The sequence below is a fragment of the Muntiacus reevesi genome, chromosome 3, assembly GCF_963930625.1.
Source record: "Muntiacus reevesi chromosome 3, mMunRee1.1, whole genome shotgun sequence".
NCBI classification, from domain to species: domain Eukaryota; kingdom Metazoa; phylum Chordata; class Mammalia; order Artiodactyla; family Cervidae; genus Muntiacus; species Muntiacus reevesi.
In genome coordinates this window covers 97,408,167-97,420,336 of record NC_089251.1, presented here as the reverse complement: position 1 = coordinate 97,420,336, position 12,170 = coordinate 97,408,167, and the positions used below count along the sequence as shown (strand labels likewise).

The 12,170-nt window shown below is 50.5% G+C and overlaps 1 protein-coding gene across 1 annotated transcript in view; it reads right to left on the bottom strand.

Annotated features, from left to right (window-relative positions):
• The window catches only part of CRACDL (CRACD like), a 125,501-nt gene that overhangs the window by 1,726 nt on the left and 111,605 nt on the right, over positions 1 to 12,170 (bottom strand). Inside the window, exons 9-10 of the mRNA XM_065928869.1 lie at positions 6,776 to 6,799; positions 807 to 970 (exon numbers count right to left, since the gene is read on the bottom strand). Coding sequence (XP_065784941.1) covers positions 807 to 970; positions 6,776 to 6,799 — 188 coding nt within the window. The remainder of the gene's footprint in view (positions 1 to 806; positions 971 to 6,775; positions 6,800 to 12,170) is intronic.

Here is a 12,170-nt window from a genome sequence, read left to right as displayed (position 1 = left end):
TCCTGACCTATCCTTGGCCATGGCCAGGTCAGAGGGCCAGGTTCCACTGGAAGGCGAAAGGAACTATGTTTGAAGATAGTTTTAAGACTTTTAGGACACTTGGGATGACCATGGATGCCAGGATCACTGGTGACTATTTGTTTTATAAATTCCCTAAGCCTGCAGGAGGTTTTCCAAGCTTGGCTATGGCAGCGGTTTTGGTGAACATGAAGAGAAGCAGGTTCAACTGCAAGCTCAGGTTCACTTCCCCACATGGCTGCAACATGATTTGGGATTTTTACCGTGGCGACTGGGGGGAACACAAAAGCTGTGAGTCTCAGCCTGCTTTAAAAGCACTGTCGCTTGGGTTGGAGAAAACTGTTTTCAGTCTGGAGTGTACAAGGGACTCCCAAGGTCCAGCCCTACGGACCTTGGGGAAGAGTACGGACCCCAGTGGGCGGCCGGGCAGCAGCACATGCAGGGCTCGGTCATTTACTGCAAAATGAGTCAAGACGGGGCTGCTGACATGGTTGCCTAGCATCCAAATGAGAAGTTACTTTCACCCCGGGTCGCTTTCTCCAGATGCTGAGACATGTTGCCAAGGAGCCGGGGAGCAGAGGGCTGTCTGCACTGCCTGAGTGGTCCACGGCTCCTCTGCCGCCCTGGCCGCCTGGCGCAGGCACGGGGCAGACATCAGCTGTCATCACAGGCCACGGTCACTATAATGACCGTGCAGGACGTGGGGCCACCACAGGGTCCCAGCCCCCAGCCCCCACCTGGGGCGCTCCCCTGCATACACAGGGAGACAGAGGGTCCACGCTAAGCACCTGGGTTCTCTCAGGTGCCTTGACTGGCCTTCCTGTGTCAGACTTCAAGGTCCGGGCCGCAGGTTTGTCTTCCTGGCTAGGGGGCTGCTCCAGAGGTCCTCGGCGCTTCTGGCGCCCCACGGGGATCCAGGGCGGCGGGGGCTGGCCGTTGGTTCCAGGCCCTGCTACCTTCTCTGAGGGTAAAGACACAGGTCATACAAAGCAATCCTGGTCACCTCCAGCCCGCTGTGACTCCTCCCACCCACAGCACACTGCACAGGGGCTCTGGGGTGGGTGGGTGTGTGGGGGTCCGAAAGCCTCCTTGGTGACACTAGTCCTTTTCTTTCGGGGACTTTGTATTCTCAGTTATGTCATGTTCAGTCACTAAGTCATATCTGACTCTGTGACCCCATGGACTGCAGCACACCAGGCTTCCCTGTCCTTCACAATCTCCTGGAGTTGGCTTCAACTCATGTCCATTGAGTCGGTGATGCCATCCAACCATCTCATTCTCTGTTGCCTCCTTCTCCTCCTGCCTTCAATCTTCCCCAGCATCAGGGTCTTAGTTAAAGATGATTCAAAGAGATTATGCCTCTCCTGTCTGAGTCACAAAAAAATCAAATGCAACTGCTCCCATACACACATTTAAAAGCAATCTTCCTCCTATGGGATGTTAGGGAATGAGATAACAGTCAGTACCTAGATAGAGAAGATTTCTCGAAGACAGGCCTGTCACTTGGGACCAGTATATACTACCCAATATTCGATATGCTTGGAACGCTATGCTTCTCTTTTCTTTTAAAAATTGTAAGCACAATCTTCCCCTGTGGACACTGACACCAAGAATAAGCTACAACTGTTTTCCTTGATGTTTGGGAGAGAGGAGAAAAAAATGCCTTTAAAACAAAACATTGTGATGAATTTCCACCTCCAGGACCCAGCCGGACTCTTGCTCATAAACCTGGCATTCCCCCTTGCTCCTGGTCCTCAACCTTTCTCTCTTGTTTCCCAAGTATTCTCTGTTCAACTCCTAACTTCAACACTCACAGTTGTTCAGATTGCTTCCAAATGTGTAATCCAGCCCTACCTTCTACTCTGAGCCAGAGCCTAGCATTTCTACCCCCCGCCCCTCCTTCCCTTCTTCCTCCCTCCCATTCATTCATTCATTCATCCACTCCTTGTTTGCTATGGGCAGGGATTGTGCTTAAAAACTAAGATGGTAAAGAAAAAACTGTTTCTTTAAAGACTTCTGGGCTTCCCTGGTGGTTCAGAGGTTAAGAATCTGCCTGCCAATGCTGCGGACACAGGTTTGATCCCTGGTCCGAGAAGATCCCACATGCCACGTGGCAACTTAACCCCTGCACCAGAGCTACAGCGCCTGTGCCCCAGGGCCCATGCTCCGCAATGAGCAGCACACAGGCCACACTAGAGAAGAGGCCCCCACTCGCCGCAACTGGAGAAAGCCTGTGGCAGCAACAAAGGCCCAATGCAGCCAAAACGAAATACGCGGCGGAAACCGGAACTCGCTGCACTTCACAGCGTGCTGTGGACATGGGGTAACACCGATGGGGGGGAGCTGAGGATACTGTCTGCAACTGGCACCTGAAGAAGGAAACTTCTAGGCTGAGAAGACGGGCAAGGAAAGGGGACAAAAGACAGCGACGCGCAGGCCAGCTCAGAGGGGCTGAAGGGCAGGGTGGGCCAACTGAGGGGGTCTTGCTGGCCTTTTTCTCGTCCATTACAGGTTTAAACCCTGGGTACACTCTGGAGGAGACCGCGTGGGGAGTAAGTGTGAGTGGGGCTGGAGGCGGGGAGGGGGGTGGGAGGCTGTGGCCATGGTCCAGGAGAGGTTGGACAACGACTGCAGGATCGTCCCTTCACGTCCACCAAGCTCCCGCCTGGGTATCGCCTCCTCCTGGTCACTCAGGAGGGCACATTCCCCCTCCTAACCCTGCGGGAACTCTCCTGAGACGTTTGCCCCACTGTTTGGTACTAAACACTTCTGCCAGCTGACTGACCACCCCGCTGACATATGCTTTTGGTCACCAGAACTTCTTATTTACTTAACAAACAGCCGGCAGCGACTGCATACCAGGTGCTGTTCCAACATCAGCTTATCTAAGATGTAACTCTGCATTCTGTTTCTCATCCAGAGGACCGATCACTTGCTCGGCACACAGGAGGCAGGCAGCGTGGCTGTGTATTTCACCGAAAGTCTGCGTGCCTCATCCCTCCTTCCCAACTCCTCCTCCCAGAGTACTCATAATCTCTGTCTTTCTGGAGTTTTCCTGCAGGGAGGGGTCCTTTTATCCCTCTCAGATCTCTTCACACTCAGTGGCTGGTCGTGCTCTCTGCTCTCTCTTGGCCCCTGACGTCTGGCCACACAGTTTCCCGGCAATACCCAGCACACGCCAGCCTTCACCTCTGACAAGGAGACTGGAGAAGAAGAGGAGGGCTTTGACAGGGGCTGAAACTCACTATCTCAGTCAACAAAATTATTCTGAGTGATCGAACCTGGCTCATCTGCACTGCAGGCGATTCTTTACAGACTGAGCTACCAGGGAAGCCCCTATTTATCATGTAATCTTTTTTAATAAAAAAAGCCAAAAAAAAAAAAAAAAAAAAAACCCCAAAAGCACTCCAAGTTAATCAGGACTCAAGCGGTGTTTGGGCAGCGACCAGGGGAGGAAGTCAGTCCCTGCTCATCCTCTTCACTCCCCCTCGGGCCTCCATACTGCCTGGGGTCCTGGGACCACTTGTCTTTTCTACGGTTGCCCCCCGCCCTCCTACTCGTCCTCTGAATTCTCTGAAGGCTTACCCTGAATCCCTCCTCCCACTTTCATTTCCTAACTAAGCCCCCAGACCAGCAGGGGCAGAGAACCTGCCTCTCCAAACGCAATGGTACGACACAGCTCTCAGAGAAGCGCTGCTGTGTCTGCCAGCCTCCTTCTCGGGGTGCGGCAGGCAGACTGTCCTTATGCTGTTCCCCTCCTCCTGGGTCAGGAGGCACTGCTGTCATCCCAGCTCCTCAGAACCCACCTTCCCTTCACCACTCATTGCTTCTCTCACAACCTCCATACCCATGTTCGGGAAAAAAAGCTCCTGCTGCTTTCACCGTCTCCCCCTGGAGTGTTTACATCATAACAAGTGAATGCTGGCAAGGCCTGGACAGTGCCTTCTGCCCCTGGCTCACAGACAGGTCAGTACAGCATCTTGTGCCCGCTGACCCACATGGGACACAGCTAAACTGTGATGATAACTATCAGCGTGTCAAGGTTTTACAATGAATCTGGTCCTGGTGAAAAGGGCTGATGGGCTGATGGACTTAAACAGTGTTCTGGGTCAACACTGACCAGGGTCTGGTAACCCAGCGTATTCGTGGAGGGGACAGGGGGGCAGTCCTTGTCCAGGGCTGGGCTTTGTGCAGGCTCCAGAGCAGGAATTTCTGTGATTTCTTTTTTCCCCGAATGGGGACCTGAAGTCTGCTCTGTTCATTGATAAAGCACCAACTATAACAGTTTGGGATGGGGCTTCCCTGGTGGCTCAGATGGTAAAGAATCCACCTGCAATGCCGGAAACCCGGGTTCAGTCCCTGGGTTGGGAAGATCCCCTGGAGTAGGGAATGGCTACCACTCCAGTATTCGTGCCTGAAGAATTCCATGGACAGAGGAGCCTGGCAGGCTACAGTCCATGGGGTCACAAAGAGTCGGACACAACTGAGTGACTAACACTAACCCACTCACTCACTCATATAACTCTTTTAAGGCTCTGTGGCTCGTAGGTAAAATTTGTGAAAAAGCATTTTTAGAGAAAAATGTGTGAACCACATCTGGATCTGGATGTGCAGGGCTGGGCATCTGGTCACCCAAGGGCATGTGAACTGGAGGCTCCAAGGGTCAGACGCTTGGCCAGGCTCTTTGCGTGAGTTCAGGGCCTGAGCCCAGGCCTCAGCATGTGAGGGCTGGCAGACCTTGTACCAACATCCAGTCCAACTCCCACACCTCACGGTGGTGACCTGGGAGCCAGCAACAGTCTCCAGGGCACAGAGCTGTGATGGAAGAACCTGGATTGAAAGCTCATTTGCTCAACCACCACTGTCTGTGCAATTAAGACAGTCTCTAAGCAGAAGACTTCTGAGCACAGAGACAACCCATCTCCCTGACTTGCCAGGATATGGATATCCTCCCTGACTTACATTATATGGATATGAGGATGGAAAGACACTGTAATTTGAAAATAATTTTGAGGGCTTCCCTGGTGGCTCAGTGGTTCAGAACCCACCTGCCAATGCAGGAGACATGGGTTCGAGCCCTGACCGGGGAAGATAACACAGGCTTCGGAGCAACTAAGGCTGAGCACCACACTACCGGGTCTGTGCTCCAGAGCACGGGAGCCGAAACTACTGCAGCCGCTCACCCTGGAGCCCGTGCTCCACAGTAAGAGAAGACACCACAGTGAGAAGTCTGCACACTGCAACTAGAGAGTGGTCCCCCCTCTCTGAAACTAGAGAAAGTCTGTGTGCAGCAACGAAGATCCAGCACAGCCGAAATTAAATAAATAAATAAATTTTTTAAAAGCTGGGACAGGAGAATCCCATTCCCGCACAGCCGAGAGGAGGTTTCGGTACATCCTTAGGGAAGCGTGACTGTGTGGTATGAAACTGCATCACAGTCTGCAGTTAAAAGGCTCCTGCTGCCCTGTGAGTTACTATTGATCTCATTTTACAAAGGAGAAAGTTAAGACGCAGAGGTTAACAAACTCATTTGCTCAGAATCTCACAGCCCCTGAGGGGTGGACCCCAGAATCGAACCTCCAAACCCAGGCTCTTCAGCCTCCCCACCCAGTGCCTGCCTGGCTCACTCCCCTGCCTCATCCCGCCCCCAGCACAGACGTCCTACAGGGAAGTGAAGTCCTTGGTGTTCTCAGGAGCTGCTGGCAGGGGTGGGGCTGGAGGAGACGTCAGAGGGAGGGAAGGCGTGGCAGATGAACTTGGGGAGGCAGAAATGTTGAGTTTGGCCAGAATCTAAGCAGCCTTAAATGCCTTACACGGGAGTGTGAGTTTTATTCTAAACATAATGGGGAGGCATCCAGAGGATTTAAAAAAATTTTTTTAATTGGAGGAACCCTGCTTTACAATGTTGTGTTGGTTTCTGCCCACAACAACGCGCATCAGCCACATGTACACATATATCACCTCCCTTTTGAGCCTCCCTCCCACGCCACCCCTCGAGGTCATCACAGAGCACCAAGCTGGGCTCCCTGTGTTATTCAGCAACTTCTCACCAGCTCCAGCCTGAGAAAACCGTAACTGAGAAAGGCACATGTACCCGTGTTCACTGCAGCACTCTTTACAACAGCCAGGACACAGAAGCAGCCTAGATGCCCACTGACATTCACAAGTTGTAAAGAGGAAAGTTCCAGGGTTAGACCCATGACTTGGGGAGAGAATGAGGAGAGTTGGAGGGAGCGGGCGCTGTGGGTGTCAGGTTAAAGGTGCTGAGCGCGGACCTGGGGGCAGGCGGGGGAGGATAAAGACCCTCACGTCAGGATGACCAGGGTGTGATGACCAAGGTGTAAAACATGACTGATCTTCATCCACCAGATGGAAAAACAGAGACTAAAACTAGACTGACAGCACGTAGTGCTGACCAGAGGTGAAGAAACAATCTCATCTCTGCTCTCAGAGTGTAAACTTGTGCAACCTCTGTGAGGGTCATCTGAAGTTGTCTATTAAAACTTCCTAGCTCTGTGAGCCAGAAAATCCACTTTTAAGAATCTATCCTATGGTTTCCCTGGTAGCCCAGGGGTTGAGAACCCGCCTGCCCAGGCAGGGGACACGGGCGTGACCTCTGGCCCGGGGAGCTCCCACAGGCCGCAGAGCAACGAAGCCTGGGAGCCACAGCTGCGCGCACGTGCTGCAGTTACCGAGCGCATGCGCCCGGGGCCCGTGCTCAGAACAAGAGAAGCCCCGCAACGAGACGCCCGCACACTGCAACTAGGGAGCAGCCCCTGCTCTCCAGTCAGACAAAAGCCCGAGCGGCAACGGAGACCCAGCGCGGCCAAAAATAGATAAACCTTAAAAAAAAAAACCCTATCCCAGAGATAGAATTCCCCAGTGGTTATGACTCCAAATTTTCACTGCTGAGGGCCCGGTTTTGACCCCTGGTCAGGGAACTAAGTTTGACCCCTGGTCACAAAACTAAGATCCCACAAATCTCATGGCATGGCCAAAAAAAACCAAAAAACAGTCTAGCCTAGCTTAGACAAATGATTGTGTGAACACACAGAACTAAAACAAACAAGGATAATTACTAGCAAGCAAAAGGGGGAAAAAAAAAAAAAACCCTTTCAGCAATCAGAATGCCCTTCAGCAGGGGAATGGCTAAATGATATATGGTATATGCACTCTGGTGGCTCAGATGGTAAAGAATCAGCCTGCAATGTAGGAGACCCTGGTTCGATCCCTGGGTCGAGAAGATCCCCTGGAGAAGGGGATGGCAACCCATTCCAGTATTCTTGCCTGGAGAATTCCATGGGCAGAGGAGCCTGGCAGGCTACAGTCCACGGGGTCGCAGAGTCAAACACGACTGAGTGACTACACACACACACACACAAACACACACACACTTGTTGCCCTTAAAAAGAATGAGGACAAGTGGCTCACTCTGATCAGAAAAGATGCCCACTCTTTATTGTGGAGTGAAAATGTCTAATTGCAAGCTAACATGGACAGTATTTTTATGATTAAAAAAAAAAATTGCTGGGGACTTCACTGGCAATCCAGTGGTTGAATTTCTGTGCTTCCACTGAAGGGAGCGCAGGTTCAATTCGTGGTTGGGGAGCTAAGATCCTGCATCCCCATTGGTGAGGCCCCCCAAATAAATAAAAACTAAAAAAAAAAAAAGATTGCTGCACCTGCCTGTCAATATTGCTGTAACTATGACCACAACCAGCATGAGAAAGAGTAGGGATGAATCTATTAGTGGTGATGTGTTTTGCATGTATATGTGTGTGGGAGGGGGTTAGGGAGGTTCAGAGGTGGGTGGAGAGGAGGCTACTACATCTTTTTGTGTCATTTAAAAGATTTTAAAATGTACATACAGTGTAATTCATTTTTCTGTCATTCAGTTCTGGGTTTGAATATAGACTTAAGATTCTTGTGACAACCACCACAAATGGGCCACAGAACAATGTCCACACCCCCCAAAATTCTCTCCTGCTACCCCTTTGTAGTCAGTTATTCAGTCACTCAGTTGTGCCCGACTCTTTGTGACTCCACGGACTGCAGCATGCCAGGCTCTCATGTCCTCCACCATCTCCCACTCCTGCCTTGAGAATCCCATGGACAGAGGAGCCTGGCAGGCTGCAGTCCATGGGGTGGCACAGAGTCAGACACGACTGAAGCAACTTATCACACACGCATGTCCACTGAGTCAGTGATGCCATCCAACCATCTCATCCTCTGTCTCACCCTTCTCCTCCTGCCCTCAATCTTTCCCAGCATCAGGGTCTTTTCCAGTGAGGTGGCTCTTTGCTCAGGTGGCCACAGTACTGGAGCTTCAGCGTGGTGAGAGAAGGCACGAGCACCACACCTGTTGAGGGGGTACGGCTTCCATCCTGGCCCTGCTGGGGAGAGTTACCGCACTGGGAAGCAGGCAGGGATAAGCAGATGCATACGGTTTGAGGACCCAGAGAAGGCAGGGAAACTGAGGCCCAGAGTGTGGGCCACACTTACTTGCCAGGAAGGGACTGTGGGGGGAAGGAGAAGCATAAAAAGAAGGGTAGGTGTGAATGAGGTTGGTTTTCTTTAAGAATAAAAGACATGAATATATTTTTAGGACACCTAAAAGAAAAAAAAAAACCCCACCAAACTCCTTGTATTCTACTTAGACAAACTTGAATACACTGAAATAACTGCCGTTAGAGAAGGTGACAACCTCACTGAACTCATTTCCTTCAGAAAATGTCCCTGACATCCAAAGACAAGAGGGACACCTTCCTATACTCACCACCTACTGCCTCCCTAGGCCCTAAGTTCCTGGACGGCAAGGCTGCCAGGCACTTCCTGACTGCCTTTCGGGGTCAGAACAGCACGTTGTCCAGCTACTCTCCAAAATATCCAACAAGTGTCCACCACAACACAGAAGACAAATCACACACACACAACTAGAAGGAAGGCAAACAGGAATAACATCCAGAGAATGAACTTAAAAGTGATGACTTTTTTCTATAAATGTTCAGTATTTCACCATTTTTCCTGTGCTAATTCTAACCCTGTGAGCAGAAAGGTGCTTCCAGCCTGGTAATTTAGACTGTGGGACAACTGGTCCCGGCCAGCTGAGTCAGCAGTACATGGGATTCTTAATCCCAGGGTTGTGGGTTCTAGCCCCATGCTGGGTGGTTGCTCCTCAATATTTGGGCTTCCCGGTCGGCTCAGACAATAAAGAATCTGCCTGCAAGACAAGAGACCCAGCTTTAATCCCGGGGTTGAGAAGATCCTCCAGAGGAGGGAATGGCCATCTACCTCAGTATTTTTGCCTGGAGAGTTCTGTGGACAGAGGAGCCTGGTGGGCTACTGTCCATGGGATGGCAGAGTTGGACACAATGAGTGACCACTCCTTTCACCTTCACAGACTGGTCCAGCAGTGGGTGGGGACTGCCCTGCACACATCCAGGGCCGTTCACCTGCTATGGCAAGTGAAGCGAGCAGATTAATCGGTCTCCTTCATGCCGATGAGCACAAACGTGCTGGGCTCATAGTGAACACCCCAAGGTGCCCTGTGAGACTCAGCCCAGGCGGCAAGCTGGGATCCTGCTTACTGCAACAACCCATCTGGGGCCCCTCCATCACCCAGCTTATGGTCGCACCCCCTCAGGGGGACAGGGGAGGTGGCAGCCCATCTGGGGCTCTGGATAAGGTGCTGTCATAACGAGATAATGAACAGCAACAATTAGGCCTTTCTAGAAAACTGGATAATATGTTATTACAACTTTTTATTATCTGTTTATGTGAATTTAATTGCCTTCAGCTGCTATAATTTGGGAGCAAGGACGGTAGCAGAAGTTATAATAACAAATTGAACCACAGGCAGACCCAGTGTCTGGGGAAGGAGTGGAGACTGCTTCACTTAATGGGCTTCTGGAGCCGGGGCTCTGAGACTCTGCTTTGGCCTGTGGGAGGCAGCCCCCAGACTCCACGGTCCCAGGTGGGACCAGAGCAGCCCCACCCTCTGCTGGCTCTCATGCCTCAAGTCTGGAGAAGGAAATGGCAACCCACTCCAGTACTCTTGCCTGGAGAATCCCATGGACAGAGGTGCCTAACGGGCTACAGTCCACGGGGTTGCAAAGATTTGGACACGACTGAGCAACTAAACAACAACTGAGAGGGTCAGTTCCCAAAAGAATGTAAGAATTATCTTCTCTCTTTGCACAGATATGAAAATCACTCCCTGTGCCCCCTATAGTGACCTAGATTCTTCCCCTCCAGAATTCACCCGAGTCAGTTATTTCCATGGCTTAGGGAATGCTAATAAAGTTAGACAGATGAGACAATTCTCTTCCACTATTTAAGCAAAGAAATGAGTAAGTGTATATTGTACTTGATGTGCTGGGCTAAGTTGCTTCACTTGTGTTCAGCTGTGCCTCAACCCAGGGATGGAACCCGCGTCTCTTACATCTCCTGCAGTGGCAGCTGGGTTCTTTACCACTAGTGCCACCTTAATCAAAGAAAAAAAAGAAACAGATGGTTTTTTCTATGGTCTCAACTACAGACCATTCCAGCCAACTGCTCTTGACAAAGAACAAGGCCTAACCCTCCCAGCTTAGGCAGAGGAAGTTATAAATTGTCAATGTGTCAAGCATTGCCCTTTGAAGTTTCTTTTCCAGCTCTGACCATGAAGCCGAGTATCCTGTGTTTAAGTTCCATTCATTTGGCAAGCCCGTGACATCTTCAATTCTAGGCCACGGAGGTGGATGGTGCTGCTGTCAGGGTTTTACCTGCAGCCCCCTCCTCCATGGCTAGTTCAATGGCTTTTTTAATCACTCTACAGTAGCTTCAATAATCTGTAAATTTGCAGAGTGGATCACCAGTTACAGTTTGGACCTCCCCCAAAGCTCCCTATTATTCTAATGTAACAGCAGCAACGCAAATTACAGTGGAGCCAAGGGGTCTGAATCAGGAAAGTTACCTGTGGTGGCTCTTTTGGGGATGTTTTCCCGGAAACTTCACCTGCATCTTTTGGCGTTGCCTTAGGAATTTAGAGCCCCTGACTATCTTTTTTTTTAATTTTCTGATTTTTTAAAAATTTATTTTAAATTGGAGAAGAGTTGCTTTACCACATTGTGTAGGTTTCTGCCATATAACAGTGCGAATCAGCCATAAGTATACATGTAACCGCTCCCTCTCAAACCTCTCTCCCACCTGCCACCCAGTCCAGGTGGTCACGGGGCACCGGGGGCGCTCCCGGTGTCACAGAGCAACTCCCCACTAGCTGCCATTAATACTTCATATATGGTGACGCGCGTTTCAGTCCCACTCTCTGCTTCCCCCACTGTGTCCACACAGAGCCCTTCACACACTGCTCTTTTACTAATATCTCAGGAGAAAGACCACAGCATCTTTGAACCTGTCTTTGTGTGTGCCCTTCATCTCTCGTTTAGGGTGTGGGATCCCTAAGAACTGGCTTCTATTTCAGCTGTTCCACAATGAGTCCTAAAGGAGGCCTAGACTCACAGCACCCACTTAAAATATCCTGAAAGTTGTGCTGTTTTATAAAATCTACCACGGAAAATTTCTCCTTAGGGCCCCCATACCTCACTCACTCACACACACACACATACACCTGGCATTCCTAGTTCCACTTCTGTCACACCAACTGCCATTAATAAATAAAAGAAATCAGCCATAAGAGATTCTTTAGCTCTGCCGAATATATCTGTTTCCAACAGATTTCATGAGACACTATAAATAGTGATGCATGTCAAAGACACAGAAAGGTCATCTATTTTGTGTCTTATTTTAAAAGGCAGTTGCTTTAGAACTTTCTTACTTTCTACCCCAACCTTAACACCATCTCCTTTTGGGGACAGTTCATGCCTAACCCACTGAGGAACTCACAGACTCGTGACTCCAATAGAGGAGATGCTTCCTGTGTGAGGCTGGGCCCTGGGAGCCTGGCTGTTAAATAGGAGGAGCTTTTTCCTTGGGAGGAAAGGTCATAATGATGCTAAGTGACAGCAGAGCCAGATGCTTCATTTATTACCAAGAACCAGCTCAGGCCCCAGGAGGACCTCCATCCAGAGAACACACATGTCCCGGGAGTCTGGACCTCTGGACGAAGGAGCATGTGAGTGGTCCACTGAAGAGCCCACCTCCTCCTGGAATGT